Source organism: Benincasa hispida, chromosome 9 (genome assembly GCF_009727055.1).
Source record: "Benincasa hispida cultivar B227 chromosome 9, ASM972705v1, whole genome shotgun sequence".
NCBI lineage: Eukaryota > Viridiplantae > Streptophyta > Magnoliopsida > Cucurbitales > Cucurbitaceae > Benincasa > Benincasa hispida.
This window is the reverse complement of record NC_052357.1, coordinates 25,973,885-25,991,968: the sequence shown is the minus strand read 5'-3', so window position 1 is coordinate 25,991,968 and position 18,084 is coordinate 25,973,885. Positions and strand designations below refer to the sequence as shown.

Genomic DNA, 18,084 nt, shown 5'->3' with positions numbered 1-18,084 from the left:
TGGATGGATCAGATCAGCGATGGAGCCGGACAGATCTGATGCGCGGCTGACAAACGAAACAACGCCCTCGGCTGGGCGACGCAACCTTGAATGGAGGATGGCGGCTCAGGCTGGGGAGGTGGTGCTGGGCCGACGGTCGACAAATAGTGGTCGGCTGGGCAGCAACAGCGACGGCCACGCGATAAAGGGGTGGAGGTCGGCTAGGGCACGTGTGGTGAGGTTGAAGAAGAAGAGAAATTTCGAGGGAGGGGGCGCCGGATTGCGTGAGGAAGAAAGGGGATTTAATTTTTATAAAATAATAATAATAATAATAATAATAATAATAATAATAATAATAATAATAATAATAATAAAACAAAAAAGGAAATAAGTATAATTACATTTAATTCATTTCCTTATTCTATTTTATACTATTAAATTCCTTTCCGTTTCAAAAGAAAATTAAATCCTGCCATAATTTTCAAATTGAATAATTTCACGCCAACAATTAAATTCCAACACTTACACTGAAGTCTAAAATTTCAAAAATGCCCTCCAACTAATAACAATTACTGAAATTCCAAATAATAAAGTTACTGAAATTACATTATTACTAAAAAAAATGTGGGGGTGTTACACTTTTGTTTTTGAGTTGAGTTGAGTTGAGAGCAAACATCAAAGTAGTTCGAGGTTGTAGTTCTACCAGAGTTAGTCGTTGTATCTTGCTAAGACGATAACTATAGTCTACTTACAACCTATGCAAAGTGAATAATTGTCTTTAGGACAACACTTACTAGAATTGTGTCTCAACTACGTTGTGAAGTCTCTAAAGGTTTTGAGGTTATTTCAAGTCTTTGATTATTTTTTTTTTATCAAATCTTGTTACATTATGTGGCTTTCATTTGGGTTTGAATATTATAAATTGAATCTATTGTTTTTAGTAATTGAAGTGTAATTAGTTTGCTCGTATATTCAGTTCTATATATATATATTATTTTCTTCCAACAAATATAAGCAAGATGTCAAAATTCTTAGTCTAGAAAAGTGGGATAAAAATCATTCTGTAACTTGAAAATGTTTTCTTTTGATCTATTATCTTAATAAAATTATACAATAAAATTGAAAAAAAGGAAAAAACTATAAACAGTAGGATTCAAATACCGAAACGCAACTCACTTCAACGAAAGCTCAAGCAACTCAGCCGTTCCTCTTGGTGGAGTAAGAAAAATCTGTGAGGTAAGCTAATTTGGAGCTCTCATCGAACCCAATTCTCTTCACATACGTTCAATCTAATCTTACGTGATTTCGTCTGAGCCATAAAGCTTACTGCTAGCTATTTTTATTTGTCCATCAGTTACTAGAAAGATTTCTGTTTCTACGAAGCTTTTTCCCTTTTGTTTTCACAAGAATTTGTATCTGGGAGTTCCTAAAGTTCGAAAGAATTTTTTATGCGAAGTAAATCTCCTCGGGCGAAATGGGTTTTGATTTAGGGTTTAGGGTTTTGTCACGCTACTTGAGTTAGCGCTAATCCAATAGTTTTATGCAATGTAATACCTTGACGTTGATAGACGGCAGCAGTAGATGATTAAGATTGATGCTTTTGTGGGATCTGATATGTTTGTTAATTTTATTTTGCTTAAACTCATAAAGGGAGCTACAATTTTTTTTATTCTTTTTTTCAATTATGTTTTGTATATTCCGTTTTACCCAGATGTAGGTTTAAGAAATTTGCACGTTTGATTGCATATATAGATTACCCATATGATTTAGATGTACTAAATTCTTCTTTCTCTGAAGCTGCAAGTGATGAGCAAGAAGAAGAATCCTTTAGTATTCTTGGATGTTTCAATTGATGGGGAACCAGTTCAAAGAATTGTCATAGAAGTGAGTGAAAAGGCCCAAAGAATGATCTTGTTAATTTCTTTGGTCCCTATCTCTGTTGAAAGGAAGCAACAATATCTTCTGTGCTTGATTGCTGATAACTTGTTCCTTTTTTGAACAATGCAGCTCTTCGCTAATGTTGTTCCTAAAACTGCAGACAATTTCAGGGCACTCTGTACAGGTAGGTTTTAAGTTTAAAATCTTTTTTCTGATTATTCAAGGAACATCAAGAATTATCTTTAAAAAAAATCTCAATCATTTTATATCTGATTTCAAATTCATTAACAATTCTTTCTTGCTATTGATAGATGCCTGATATATAGAAGACAATCTCTGAAATTATATATAATTTTTCTAGTGTAGTCTAGACTTGTCCAATAGTAGCAGGCCATAGTGAAAACTAAAAAGTCAATAACTAATTGATGTATTTAAGTCAGAAAGGTTAAGACAGTAAGGTGAATATATTCTTTTCCAATGACATTGCCTGCCTAAGTACCTGTCCGGTAAGAATTAATTGCCTCTTCGTCTTTCAACATAGGTGAAAAGGGGATTGGGAAGACTACAGAGAAGCCTCTTCACTACAAAGGAACGTTTTTTCATCGAATTATTAAAGGGTTCATGGCTCAAGTATGATACTTTTGTAATTTGGTTCTTTTCTTTCAATCATCATTAAATGCTGAGCTTCTAGAAATCAATAAACAAATAAATGGTTTTCATTCTATTATAATACATAAATGAATAAAGAAGTAAATGCTTTTCATGCACTTATTCTTAGATAAATCTTTTTTTGATTCTCTATTACTAGATAACTAAATAAAGAAAAATGCTTTTGATGCACTTATTCCTTAGATAGTTATAATGACTTGCTGTGAAGGTACCTCTTTTGACGTGCTGAATGTAAGCATGTCTTTGTTATGAGTGAAAAGAAAAATCAAATGCATCTTTCTTTTATTATTTTGGATGAAGTTGTTTACTAAAAATGAAGCTCCAGGCATGCATTTATTCTTTCTCCAGAAAAGATTTCAACGTAAATTAACCATTTTCTTTCCCTTAAATCATGTCTTTGGTCTTACAGGGTGGTGATTTTTCACGGGGAAATGGTATGCCCTTCTTTCTTGTCATGATTTATTTGAAGGGGTTTTTTTTCTCTGTCTTCTTTGAAATGCTATTATTTAATGTTTGGGTATCTAATGGACAACATTTAACTACATTGTAGGGACCGGTGGTGAAAGTGTTTATGGAGGAAAATTTTCAGGTATTTTCGCGAGTACATTGAGCTCTTGTCAAAATATATGTTCGTGTTGTGATCGTAAAAATTTGGAGAACTGCAGATGAGAACTTCAGGCTAAAACATGATGGACCTGGCATGCTGTCCATGGCAAACAGCGGTCCAAACACTAATGGATCTCAATTCTTTATAACGTTTAAGCCCCAACCTCACCTTGACGGGTAATGAGTATTTTCTTACATTCTCCCTAGGTTTTGAATATTGATAATTTTCTGATCATTCTTCTGGCGCCTACTCATCTTCTAAATCAAGAATCAAACAGAAATGATACCTCATTATTGTATGTGGATAAGTATATGTCCGTTTGACACTTTCCTGCAATTTTGAACAGGAAACACGTTGTCTTTGGAAAAGTAGTGATGGGAATGGATGTTTTAAAGAAAATTGAGCAGATTGGAACAGCTGATGGGAAACCTGGACAACCTGTGAAAATTGTAGACTGTGGTGAACCATCAGATATTAAGGATGAAGCTGTGGTAAAAAAGGAAAAAGGTAGTGAACTAATATAGGTTAAAATTGGATCCACCAAAGCAAGAAATAAGGTGTTCTTCTTAATGCCTGTGCATGGTTCTTTGACTTTTTTCAGAGAAAAAGAAAAAGTCGAAGAAGATTACATCTTCAGAATCTAGTTCTGATGACCAAATGAGAGGCAGACAGAAGAAGTCCTCCAAGGACCGGAAAAAAAAGAGGAGGAGATACTCTTCATCTGATTCATACAGCTCTGATACTGAATCTGATTCATATTCTTCAGATTCAGACTCATCACTTTCTGATTCTAGTTCCTCGAGTGATGGAAAGTACAGGAAGAGGAGATCCAAGAAGACAGCAAAGCCCCAGCGTGGAAGGAAAAGAAAAGGCCGAAAAAGAGAGAAAAGAGGCCGACTAGGAAAGCGTTCAAAGCGCAAGGCTAAATGGTTTGTGTCATGTTTAGCTGGGCTTCAGCCTTCTGCTTTCCTCTGTGTAGTATTCTTTCAGTGTGTTTCTAGACATTGATAATAATTTGCCTTCAGGAGTTCTGGGAGTTCAACTGACACAGGGAGTGAGAGTACAAGTGATAGCAGTAGTAGTTCTGATGATGAAAGAGTTGATCATCATGCGGCTACTCGTAAAATTAAAGATTCTAAGCATTCTGAGGCTAAATCAAAAGGAATTATCGGTATGTTGTCTTTTCCTACTCAATTCTGATTTCTTTTGCATTAATGAGATAGTAGGGTTTGTAACAAGTCCACATGTTACATCTCCAAGATGATGATACTGCAGCATACACTCAAATGATTTGAATATTGCAGATGAGAAGGAATTCTTTAATCCTGTTAATGAGACCACTGTGGACAAACAGAAAAATCAGGACGTTAATTTATTACAGGAAGAAGGTGAGCTGTCCCCAAAGCATGATGATATTCTGAACAATAATCATAAAACTGAAACTGAGAAACTTGAGAGATCTGCTAATCAACGTCCCATTTCAGATGGCTCTAACTTCTCCAGGTTTCAACTTCATTCTCATTTCCTTTTATTTCTGTGTCTTTCTTACTGTTTGTTCCTTTAACATCAGTTGTATTGTTCTGAGCTTATATACCAGCAGTTGCTTCACAAACTTCTACACCTGTAATTGACAGGAGCCCTACTCCTGAAAGGCCAAGAAACAGCCCCAGGAGCAATCTTACCAAAAATTCTGGGATGAAGTATGATGAGCGGAATAGGAGAATGCCCTCTCGGAGCCCTGTTCATAGTCCTGTTAGAAAAGCTCCCGATCCTTCTGCTTCAAATCATGGTCAAACTTCATCAAGAAGCCATTCTCCAAATGGCACTCCAAAACGTGTTAGGAAGGGGCGTGGTTTTACTGAGCAGTACTCGTTTGTGCGTCGTTACCGTACTCCATCACCCGGACGTCCTCGTAGTTATGGTGGTAGAAATATTTATGGAAGAAGTCGAAATGGGTAAATATTTATATTTTTTTATGGATAGATACTTATTTTAAGATACTAACTATATTAAGCAAGACTTTGGAATTTAATTCTTTCATTTTATATGAAGGTATTCAAGCTACAGAAACAAACGCGATTGGTCACCTGATAGGCGATACCGGAGCCCACCTCGAGGCAGGAGCCCTCCAAGGTTTCCTCTTTCTCTTTTGTGTCTCTCACACACAGTCTCACGAACACAGAGACGTCGATAAATCCCTTATATGGGCACATATTTTGCTGTTAAGGTCTCATTTTCTTAGAACTGCTGCATGTAGTCCTTTAGTAAAACTTGATATGAAGAATATATATTACCATGAAACTTAAAAATAATCAATAGTTACACCTAAGAAAGTTAATTATTTTAAAAATGCCATGTACGCTTGAAGTCTCTAATCTATTATCCATTAGAAACTGAAGTAATACATTTGCACATGATTTTAACTACTATTTTATAATTGTAGGTTGAATGATTTAAACATAATAATGTTTAGTCAAAGAGGAAGCTACAAATTTAGTCAAGTTCCAGAAATCCCTTTTTCTTTTTCTGTCTGAAATTATCCTCCATTCTATCTAATCTCCAAAAGCAATGCCTTCAAACCATCCACTCATCCAAAGAATTCTGGGCTGCTTCTTAAGACTGTCCAGCCGTTCACAAAATAATTGAGCAATGTTTTCTATGAAAGGAGCACCAGGAATACTATAAAAGAATCTCTCCATGAAAGGAACACCCATCCTCCCAAACAACGAACAGAACTACCATACTCTCAGGGTCAGGGCAGGGGCTAATCCACCAAAATTTTACATTTGATTGTATAATTTCAATGGTTTTTATTAAAGCCATCTTTAATTCTGCATACTAACTGTGATGACTTACACCATGTATGCTCCTGATCTCCGAATGCCAAAGAGAATTGCTTCAAGTGGAAACTTCACAACTGTTTCGTCAACATTGCTTGGTTCTTCGACCTAAAATTCCCTAGACCCAAGCCCCCATTTTCCAGTGGGCAGACAATTCACACTTGACTTGATGACTGCGTCCACCTTTCTAATTTTGGGGATTCCTTGCAACCTTTCAAGTTATTATGAAGATTTACCAAAAATACAACTGAATACTTTCTATTTTTAACACATATTTTGCCCGCTTTACCTTCCATCTTTCGTTTTTCAATCTTGATTGTTTTACATAAAATCCTCCCAAGTACTAGGTTCCAGAAAGCCAATACAATAGACTCCCTCCCGAGGGAAAACCTTGAAACACCAATGTGAAATTTGTGCCGGCTAGATCAGTAAAAGCTTGCATGAGATCCTTCTGGCTTCCTTTGGATTCACTTTAAAATACTTAATAAATGAGATTTTCCAGTTTATTTTCAGACCAAAAACTTTCATGAAGGTCTCCATTACTGGCCTCAAATGTTTCCAACTCTATGTCGTGGCAGTCACAAAACTAGAAGAAGATGGTTTACCATTACATTCTCTTTTCCAACCTGAGATCCTAAGGAAGACCCAAAACTACGTATCTCTGCAGCATCCTACAAATTCACCTTGCCTTAGCAACTCTGCCTCTAGGCCACCTAGATGAGAGTTTTGAGAGCTGCCTCTACACTGCAACTTCTTATCCATTGAATCCCTTGAATTAAATCCCAAATGTTTTTTTTTTGGGCATTTAACATATTTATAAAAATATTGTTATTGTAGTTAGTATTATCTATCGATAACTGTACGAATGGATTGTTGTATTATTAGAGAAAGTTAACTTTTGTTGCATTTAGTAGACAGCCGTTTCCTCATCTTTATAGATGTATAATATAGTTGAGTTGGAATTTCCGTGCCATCTAGATATCGAAGGAGGAGCCGGAGTGTTTCGCGCAGTCCAGGAAGCTATCGTGGTCGTTACAAAGACCATAGTAAGAGTCGGAGTCCAGTGCGGAGTCCCAGTCCTTTGGAAAAGCGAACGCAGATAAGCGAGAGACTAAAATCACGTCTTGGACCAAAGAACAATCTTTCCCCAGAGAAAGAAAGTTTGCAGTCGAGGAATCGTAATCATAGCTTGTCACGTTCAAGATCTCCAGATAAACGTCGCAGTGCTGCTTCTCACAGTCGGTCTAGATCCAGCTCCTTGTCTGGACAAAGGGGTTTAGTTTCCTATGGAAATGGTAGTCCTGAATCCTGATAAGCTTTGTACAACTGTCTGCTAAGTTATAGGAATGGTAAAATGCTTCTCCTTCCTTTGGTAGGATGTTTGTAATTTCTTAAGTGATTTGTTTTATATTGGGATTTCGCTTCTGTTATTTTCTTTAGCCCAACACTTGTAAGCTCAGCAACATCTCATTTTGACCTTAATTTTGATTTGTTCATATAGGTCTAACGTTGTACTTCTCTCTGGTTGGTCCATAGATTAATAATGATTGTGTGTTCAGGGAGAGAAGGCTTGGAAGGAAATTCATATAATTTCGTTTTATTTTATTTTCTTTTTGTTATTTGATGCCTGAACTAGTTTGTTTTGGATACATATGGTTTATTTCAAATAGATTTAGCAGACTCATTATTCACCGTCTTTTCTTATAGTAAAAATCATGTAAAGTGATTGAACTAGTTTGTTTTGAAGTGTTTTTTTTTGTTAAATGAAAATATTGAGTCTTTGATAATAAATAGAAGTCATTTTCAAGTAATTAATTTGGTTCAGACCCATCTTAAATGATTCTAGATGGATTGTAAACTACCGTAATATTATATTCTGGTAATTTAGCATTTATTGAATCATTGTTAGGTATAGTCCAATTGAACAACTTGCAAATAAAATTATTCTCAAGGAAATATAACCCAATTTTTTTTTTTTTAAATGAAGGTTTCTTAAATGCAAAGCAAAAGGTGCAGTGATTGTGAGACTAATTTTTTCTTTGATGATGGAGAAAGACAGATCCATGAGTAGCGTTTTTGAAGTCTATCCATAATGTTGAGACATGAATTAGAGAGCACCCATATGAATCATCCTTGGACAAAAAAGACTTCCAAATCTTTCTAAAATGATTGAGAGTGGCCTTGGATAATTCTTTTTTAAACAATGTTCTCAGATTTCATAAAACTCTTTATGGTTAATAATTGTCTATTATATAATCTGTTGATGCTCTTCAAAACAAAAGGTTATTTCTCGTACTAGTGTTGAGTAAAAACATCGTGATATATTTAATGATACTTGTTGGTGCCTAAATTTGGATAGGTAAAATAATCGAACTTTGTCAGGAACGGTAAATTTGTATTTGGGAGAAAAAAAATCTGCAAGCAAGAAAGAACTGCACAACGATGTGGTGTAGGTCATGATACTCCAATGCTTAAGTTAGCAAGTCCAAAGAAGAAGTTCGTTATAGACTTTCTAGTGGAGAGCTAACCTCACTCGTCCGTCTCCTTCCTTATTTATAAGGTTGGATGGCCTAATCCTTTTATATCTAGGGTTTCTCCATTGCTCCAGAACTCTTATCTTTCTTTATTGGATTACATCACACGAGAAGCATGTGATTCGTGGCTTTGACCTCGGTTTGGGTTTGGGTTTAGGCCAACTAAGATGATTTGGTTTTGGGTCAAGTCAACCTTCCATTCTAGACCCGTATTGTGTTGAATCATGTATGAGATGCATGATTCAATGGGCTCAGCATCAATCTTGACCAAGGCCGACCAAGTAGATTCGACTTCAGCCTAAACCTTGACCAAGACCAACCAAGTAGATTCGACTTTGTCAACCCTTCTCCCTAGGTTCATTCCATCCTCTATGTATTATTTGCTCATTCGTTCATTGCCATCTTGTCTCGATTGCTTCCATTTCGTTATTCTAACAACTTTACCTTTTAGTCTAAGATTACCATAACAATACATCTTAAATTATTTGGGTTACTTTGGTACTTCACGGAATTGTGAGCTATTATTCCCTTTAGCACTTCTCTTTTTTTGTTGCCCGACAACATTAGTGCTACATATTTTCATCCGTCAATCTAATTTTATGTCTAGTGAAATTGACTATCATTTAATTTCATTTGTTGAACATGTTGCTCAAAGACAACAACTTGTCTGATTTGTGTCCTCAAAGGATCAACTTGCAAAACAATTTGTGCACAAACCAACCGGAAAAAATTAGAAAAAGAAAGAAAAAAAACCCATCAAAGAACTGGTTTTAACAAATCCAACGATTTAAAATGATTTTTTTACACAAAGTTTACCAACCCAAATAGAACGTTTAAAAATAGACAAACCAATAAAATAAATATATACAAATCAATGGCCAAAATGGACTATAAACATTAGAAAAAAATGTAAATGCATAACACATTCAACTTTAATATATATATATTGTTGAAGAAATTCAACTTTAATATCTTGTTGAACATTATTAGAAAAAATAGTAGTTATCGATGGAGATGGTTGGTTTGATCTAAACAACGATTGTTATATAGATCTTTATTTTGTTAATTTACAAATTTAGTCATTGAACTTTTGTCATTACAAATTTTAACCTGAACTTTAGATGTTTTACAATTCACGGATCTAATGAACACAAAATTGAAACTTTAGAGATTTATCAGATAAAATTCAAATTTTTATCTAATAAACCAATTAATTTGTACGAAGTTTGAATTTTTCAGGGATTCATTTGATATGAAATTGAAAGTTCAATAATATGTTAGAAACAAAATTAAATTTTTAGGAACCTATTAGACACATTCAAAATTCTTTTTCTTTTGAGGTAAACAATTATTAGAGCGATAGATTAAACCATCAATTTTTGAAATAATAATGATATCTTATTTACTAAATTATGATCCGTTTAATAATTGAAATTCTTCGTTACAAATGAAAAGGAAAAAAAAAAGGTCAAAAGAAAGATGCATGTTTATTTTGATTTATGACCGATGAATATAAAGAAAGCGAATGAGGAAGACGCTAGGAAATTTCCATGACGGCAACCAAAAATATAAAGTAAATTAAATTAATTGCTTGTTGCTTTTTTCTTTTTCTTGTCTCCTCTTTTATCTTATTCATGCCCGTGGTCGGAAATTACTTGGTACTTTAAAATGTCTTGTTTTTATTGAAAAAAAAATGATTTTTTTTGTCCTTTTAAGCTTACTTTTCGTGCCAACAACCATAAATAATCAACCAAAACGTGCTGCCACTTTCTCGAGGGAAAAATTTCGAAGTACTATAGCAATATAGAAAAATTTTCATACTACTTTGACTCGTGTGATCAACATATTTTTAAAAAAGAAAAATAATTAAAGTCATCCAGATAACACCCGTCTTTGAGAAAATTTCTAATATTATGATAGTACGAAAAGTTTTTCATTGGTTGCCACAATAGTAGTATTTAAGAAATATCCTTATATACCCCACAACATTATCAAATCATAATTTGTCATGTGATAAATTCTTTTTACTTTTTTAAATATTTTAATTTTTCTTTTATGTGTGTGATGAGAGTGGAATGTATAGAGATAAGGTATCCAAATGTACAAGATCCACTAACTATATATATATCTAGTGCCTAATATTAGAATTTTCTCCATTTTTTACACAAATCAATTTCATATAAATTTTGAATTTAGGGTTTCTCTCTCACTCTCTTTTATTATATAAACTAATGCTTAAATCTCTCATTTTCTGAAATTTTAGGTATATGAGATGTGTTTTTACATTATCTTGCTACCTGGTATGTGTTCATCAAAGAGAGTCTTCAATGTATGTGGTACAAACACATCCACATATTAATATGTTAATATTTATACTTAAAGTCACCTTATCGGTTTGTTCAATTTAAAAAAAAAAAAATGTTAGGATTAGAATGATTGTTTTTCTAAAAAGTTCATGTATCAGAATCAACCAAATTCAAACAAACTTAAAAATTTGGAGCCAAAATAAACATTTCAATTAACTTAAATTATGTCAAAATGAAGATAGTTCGACGATAATTGATAGTTATCCTTTTTCTTGAAGTTCGGACTATCAAAACCCTTATGCTCTACTTGTACTAAAAGAATGGTCAACTTATATATTGCCAATTGATCCTTTCCTTTTGGTTAAACGCCATACATTGAACTAGGCTTGAGTTAACACACTTTTAGATCCCAAGTATAGACGTCCCATATCATAAGAAGAAGAGAATTGATATAAATGAAGTTTTAGAGAAATAATACCCCAAAACTAAAGTGACCATATGTATAAATGTGCGAATACATTTTTCAATTGCGTAACGCAATGTTTCTCAGCCCCACCACTTTGACTAACCTTTTTCTAATCCCCACGTTTGTAATATAATATCAATATCAAGCTACATTCAAATCTGTTTGTTCTTACTGTATTTGTATGGGAACTTTCCAAAATCTAATTTTCAATCTATAAAACACAAACTTTGCTTCCTTTTCCAAGTTTATTTGAAAATTTGAATCAAAGAAATCAAAGAATTACAGAACAAAATTCTGGGAAGATTGTGATACAAGTCATACCATCTTGAGTTTATCTCTCAAGATTTATTGTACCCAAAATTTGAGTATAATAATCATTGATGTACGTTTGTTTGATTTTTATTTGAGCTAAATAAATTAGATTTGACTAGAAACATTACTGCTTCTAAAGTCTTCGTTTATCAACCTGCAAAATGTCTTATATATAAGGTTTCCTAAAGCCACAAGATTAGACTTTTGGCATTGCGGAAAGAAGAAAGCAGCAATAAGCATGAGAAAATACGAATCTACTTGCCATGAGATTTTGCTTCTCAACATCAGCACAGCTCGAAGGAGATGGAGATTTGCCTTTGCAGCAATATATTCAATCCGGGCCATGCTTTCTCTTGCAGTGACCAAAAGAAATGGCCATTACAATTTACTCAACTTTGAGAACTTGCAGGAAGATTCTTATGTGGAACAAATAATCTGCACCAAAGATGATCAGAAAAAGCTGATTCAAATGGTGAAGAACAAAGATAAAGAAGCTTATCATGAGCTTGGAGACGCTGCAACAATTGCAGCTTCTCTTGGAACGAATCCGGAGAATGGAATCAAGGACAATGGTGATGTCATGAATGAACGGCGTCAAGTATTCGGTTCTAACACTTACCACAAGCGGCCTCCGAAGAGTTTCTTTCATTTTGTAGTGGAAGCTTTCAAGGACACCACCATCCTTATTTTACTTGTATGTGCGGCTCTTGCGCTTGGGTTTGGAATAAAAGAACATGGAGTTCAAGAAGGATGGTATGAAGGAGGGAGCATATTTGTTGCTGTTGCATTGGTAGTTGTTGTGTCTGCAACAAGTAACTTCAGACAGGAGGTTCAATTCGAGAAGTTGTCAAAAATAAGTAACAACATCAGAGTGGAGGTAGGTTTTATTTTTGTTTTTGTTTTTCTTTCCTTTGTTTTTTGAGCTCAAGTGTTCAACAAATATTGGTGAAGGATTCGAACCTTTTACCTCAATAGAAGGTATCCAGTCTTAATCATTAAGCTATGTGCATGTTGACAAAATGAACATAGTCTTAAGTTGATAGGCTATGGTATATTTAATCTTTTACTCATATTTTTAACATTATGTAGGTTTGAATATAAAACTTACTACTCTAATGCTATGTTAAGTTACTATTAGACTCAAAAGCTATAAGTTGATAGGTTACAGTAAATTGAATCTTTTACTCGTATTCTCTCAAACAGGTACTAAGAGATGGAAGGCGCATACAAGTTTCCATATTTGACATTGTGGTTGGAGATGTCATAGTTCTAAAGCTTGGGGACCAAATTCCAGCTGATGGGTTGTTCTTGAGTGGCCATTCTTTGCAGGTGGATGAGTCAAGCATGACAGGAGAGAGCGATCATGTGGAACTCAATACAACAGAGAACCCTTTCTTACTGTCTGGAACAAAAGTAGTCGATGGCTATGGTCAAATGCTGGTGACATCAGTGGGAATGGACACAGCATGGGGTGAGATGATGAGCTCCATCTCTCGGGATTCCGAGGAGCAAACACCATTGCAAGTTCGTCTTAACAAATTAACCACTTCTATAGGAAAGGTAGAGTTAAATCAACCCTAAATCCAAAATCTGAAATTGATAGCTAGTAGTATATTTATGTCCCGTTTGATAACCATTTGATTTTTTTATTTTGAAAATTAAGCCTACTTTTTCCCACTTTCTTACAATAGTTTTTGTCTTTTTTAAGAAAAAGAGTTTAAATTTTTAGTCAAATTCCAAAAATAAAAACTAATTTTTTCAATTTTCAAAGATTGACTTGGTTTTTGAAAACATTGGCAAAAAGTAGATAAAAAAACTAAAAACTAAGATCCCGTTTGGTAACCATTTTGTTTTTTATTTTTGTTTTTGAAAACTAAGTCTATGGACATTACTTCCACCTTTAAATTTCTTTATTTGTTATCCACTTTTCACCAATGGTTTAAAAGACCAAACCAAATTTTGATAACTAAAAAAAGTAGTTTTTGTTTTTGGAATTTGACTAAGAATTCAACAATTGTACTTAAGAAAGATGCAAATCATTGTAAAAAATGTGGATGATATAGGCTTCATTTTCAAAAACAAAAACAAAAAACCAAATGGTTACCAAACGGAGTCTTAATTTTTTTATTTATATTCTACGTTGCACCTCATTTATGGGCTTGGAAACCACACAACCAAAAAGTAAATAATATTATAAGAGTTCGAGCACATGACTCACTATGCTAAATCACCACCAAAACCTACAAGTTAATGCTAATAGACTACAGTAAGTTTAATCATTTATTCATATTCTCTTAACAGGTAGGCTTGTCAGTTGCTTTGCTGGTCCTTCTTGTCATGTTAGCACGCTATTTCACTGGAAACACAAAGGATGATTTTGGGAACACAGAGTACAATGGTCGAAAAACGGACATAGATGATGTGCTCAATGCAGTTATTCGTATAGTTGCTGCTGCAGTAACCATAGTGGTGGTTGCAATCCCTGAAGGCCTGCCATTGGCTGTGACACTAACACTTGCTTACTCTATGAAGAGAATGATGGCAGATCAGGCAATGGTGAGGAAACTATCGGCTTGTGAAACAATGGGATCAGCAACTGTGATTTGCACTGACAAAACAGGTACTTTGACATTAAACCAAATGAAAGTAACCAAATTCTGGCTTGGCCAAGAGTTCATTGAGGAAGAAAACTCTTCCAATACCATAGCAGAGGCTGTTCGTGAGTTGATAAATCAAGGAGTTGGCTTGAACACAACTGGTAGTGTCTATCGATCTTCACCAGAATCCAAAACTGAAATCTCTGGTAGTCCAACTGAGAAAGCGTTTCTATCTTGGGCGGTTACAGAATTTGGTATGGACATGGAGAAGTTGAAAAAATCATATGCCATTCTTCATGTGGAAACCTTCAACTCAGAGAAGAAAAGAAGTGGGGTTTTGGTGAGAAAATTGGCTGATAACACAATCCATCAGCACTGCAAAGGAGCTGCCGAGATGATCCTCTCAATGTGTTCAAGTTACTTTGAAAGAAATGGGAAAACATATCCCTTGGATATTGAGAGTCGAATAAAACTTGAGAACATAATCGAAGGAATGGCAGCAAGTAGCCTAAGATGCATTGCCTTTGCTTATAGACAAATTTCAGAAGATGAGGAAAAAAATGGCATACCTAATGCCTCTAACTCAAAAGAAGATGGCTATACATTAATGGGAATAGTTGGCATTAAAGATCCATGTAGGCCAGGGGTGAAGAAAGCCGTGGAAACATGTAAATCAGCTGGAGTGTCCATTAAGATGATCACAGGAGACAACATTTTCACAGCAAAAGCTATAGCCACAGAGTGTGGAATACTAGATTTTGATCACAACACTGCAAGCAGAGGAGAAGTAATAGAAGGTTCCGAATTCCGAAACTACTCAAGTGAAGAGAGACTGCAGAGAGTTGATCAAATCAAGGTGATGGCAAGATCCACTCCATTTGACAAACTTTTGATGGTTCAATGCTTGAAACAGAAAGGCCATGTCGTAGCAGTAACTGGAGACGGCACAAATGATGCACCGGCTCTAAAAGAAGCTGATATAGGACTTTCCATGGGCATTGAGGGCACTGAGGTTGCAAAAGAGAGTTCAGACATTGTTATCTTGGATGATAACTTCACCACAGTAGCTACAGTCTTGAGGTGGGGAAGATGTGTATATAACAACATCCAAAAATTCATCCAATTTCAATTGACAGTCAATGTCGCAGCTCTTACAGTTAACTTTATAGCAGCAGTATCAGCCGGAGAAGTTCCCTTAACAGCAGTCCAATTATTGTGGGTGAATCTCATAATGGATACATTGGGTGCTCTTGCACTTGCTACTGAAAGACCCAATGATGAATTAATGCACAAGCCTCCCGTGGGAAGAACTGAGCCCCTAATAACAAATATCATGTGGAGAAACCTATTAGCACAAGCTTTATACCAAATATCAATACTCTTAATTTTCCAGTTCCAAGGAAGCAATATCTTCAATGTAAGTGAAGAGGTAAACGATACACTAATCTTCAACACTTTTGTCCTCTGCCAAATCTTTAACGAGTTCAACTCAAGAAAACTAGAAAAACAGAACGTCTTTGAAGGCATCCTAAAGAATCATTTATTTCTAGGGATTGTGGGAGTAACAGTTGTTCTACAAGTTGTTATGGTAGAATTCCTAAAGAAATTTGCAAATACAGTGAATCTAAATGGTTGGCAGTGGGGACTTTGCATTGTCATTGCAGCGATTTCTTGGCCTATTGGTTGGATTGTCAAATTCTTTCCCGTTTCTAATAAGCCTTTCCTTAGCTACTTCAAATGTTTTTAAGGGTCATCAATTTACTAAACCTTATTCCTCCTACAACAAAAACTTAAGCAAGTTAGATCAAACTCTTCCATTGGCCAAATCGTTAGCCCATTCATTACTACAGTGGTAATTTACAACTCATTTTATCAGCTCCCTGAGGACAAAGTACCCAGCACAGAGAGTTCAAACCAGATTCTAAGCTATTGGGGAGAGGTATCCTTCTTTCAATACTCATCATCAATGAAAAAATCCACAACTGAAATGAGAATCAACTTTTCAGCCCAACCTTTCCTCTCCCCAACAAAATACATACATACATATGTACACAGAGTGAGAGAAAAAAACTGTTCATAATGAAATTATGGAATCTAAGCATGAAATTATTGATGCCCTTCAAACAACAGGGCTTGCCTGAGAATCTGTATCAACATTGCAAGATGTAACGTAAATCAGTTGAATTTGTTCTAGTGATAGCGCATTGAAAATTATCATCAAGAATTAGCTATATGTATGACTTGATACGAATTCTTCCTATATAAAAACAAATGTTTTCTTTCTTGTTAATTTTTCTTGTTTCTCTGGATGAAAGACTTAAAGAAAGAGAAGAAATGGCGTACCGATAATCAATTGCTGAAGGGAAATCTCCGTTTTTGGAATACTTCAATCTCAATTTTCCTTCGCAGTTTGTGGATACAGAAATCAACCGTTGTAAATATGGGAGGATATCGAAGCACTTCTTTTTTTTAAAATATATATATATATATATATATATATATATTTATTTTATTTAAATACTACTTCGATCTATTTTCGTTTATCTTGATTTTCATATTTTTAAAAGGTTCATTTTCATTCTTATACTTTTAATTGGTCTTTATAATTTAAAAATGTTCATTTTTATCTTTATACTTTAAAAAAGTGACCATTTTAGTCCTTAAATTTTCAAAAAATATCATTTTACTCCCTTAAAAATGAAGTAAAAATAAAAGGACCAAAATGATCACTTATTTAAAGTACAAGATCAAAATAAACTTTTAAATTATAGGGGATCAAAATAAACCAAAAAATGAACATTTTGAAAGTATAAGGACCGAAATAGTATTTAAAATTTTTTCTTTGCTTTTTCTATTATTATTTTTTTTACCATATATGTGTCGAAATTAAATCTCGGCAATCGAAACTCACATATTACATATTTATAATGCCTACATAAAAGTTTGATAACAATTTAATTTTAAATTTTTAGTTTCTTTTGAAAACTAAGCTTATCAATACTAACTCTTGATTTAGTGTAATAAAACATGTTTTTTAAACTTTAAAAAGTAAACTTCGAAATTTTGCTTTTATTTTTGAAATTTAGTTAAGAATTCAAGTTTATAATTAGAAATTATGGTAAAGTTGTTGTAAGAAACACACATGATTTTTAAAAAACCAAATACCTATCAAATAGGATCTTAATTTCTTTAAATTACTTAATTGTCTGATCATAGTTCACATATTTTAGACTACATCCATATTTATACATACCCAATTGTCTAATTATAGTTCACTTATTTTAATTGATTTATCTTTTAGTGAAGTCATATTATAAAAAAAATAATTATGAACTAAGTTCAAAGACTAAAGTTTTTCTAATACAATTTCTAGTTTAGATATTCATTATAAAAAACTCTCAACTACTTATTGTAATGGATTAGTGCTTGTAATTTGAAATTTGTAATAATTTAGGTTTCGTTGGATAATCATTTCATTTTTTATTTTTGTTTTTTAAAATTAAGCTTATTTCTTTCCCAATTTTTTAATATTGGTTTGCATCTTTCCTAAGTACAATTATTGAATTTTTAGCCAAATTTTAAAAATAAAAAATAATTTTTAAAAGCTACTTTTCTAGTTTTCAAAATTTTAATTGATTTTTTAAACCATTGGTAAAAAGTAGATAATATATGAAGAAATTTGGAGGTGGAAGTAGTGTTTATAGGCTTAATTTTTTTTAGAAAAAGAAAAAAACGAAATCGTTATCAAACGGGTTTTTGTTTTTTTTAAAAAAAAAAAAAAAAAATTAAGCTTCTAAACACTACCTTCAACTCCAAAATTCTTTCTTTGTTATCTACTTTTTACTAATGATTTAAGAGACCAAGCCAAATTTTAAAAACTAAAAAAAGTAACCTTT

At 33.8% G+C, this 18,084-nt stretch overlaps 2 protein-coding genes across 3 annotated transcripts; both read left to right on the top strand.

Moving 5' to 3' along the window:
- The first annotated feature begins 1,069 nt into the window (after positions 1 to 1,069).
- LOC120085864 (peptidyl-prolyl cis-trans isomerase CYP63) lies at positions 1,070 to 7,540 on the top strand. 2 transcript variants are annotated; one of them, XM_039042098.1, is made up of 14 exons: positions 1,070 to 1,215; positions 1,777 to 1,863; positions 1,987 to 2,041; positions 2,399 to 2,487; positions 2,936 to 2,960; positions 3,077 to 3,115; positions 3,192 to 3,309; positions 3,480 to 3,640; positions 3,735 to 4,062; positions 4,159 to 4,304; positions 4,438 to 4,636; positions 4,768 to 5,088; positions 5,186 to 5,266; positions 5,577 to 6,911. In XM_039042098.1, exons 2-14 carry the CDS (start codon positions 1,786 to 1,788, stop codon positions 5,665 to 5,667), a joined length of 1,731 nt encoding a protein of 576 aa, XP_038898026.1. In that variant the 5' UTR covers positions 1,070 to 1,215; positions 1,777 to 1,785; the 3' UTR covers positions 5,668 to 6,911. The 2 variants fall into 2 exon arrangements, with proteins under 2 accessions (XP_038898026.1, XP_038898025.1); XM_039042097.1 differs by lacking the exon at positions 5,577 to 6,911 and adding an exon at positions 6,952 to 7,540 and having other exon boundaries at positions 1,071 to 1,215.
- A 4,289-nt stretch (positions 7,541 to 11,829) lies between these two features.
- Positions 11,830 to 16,478, top strand: LOC120086457 (calcium-transporting ATPase 12, plasma membrane-type-like). The gene is made up of 3 exons (XM_039043129.1): positions 11,830 to 12,468; positions 12,795 to 13,151; positions 13,893 to 16,478. The coding sequence occupies exons 1-3, from the start codon at positions 11,830 to 11,832 to the stop codon at positions 15,933 to 15,935; spliced, it is 3,039 nt and encodes a 1,012-aa protein (XP_038899057.1). The 3' UTR covers positions 15,936 to 16,478.
- Positions 16,479 to 18,084: the final 1,606 nt, after the last annotated feature.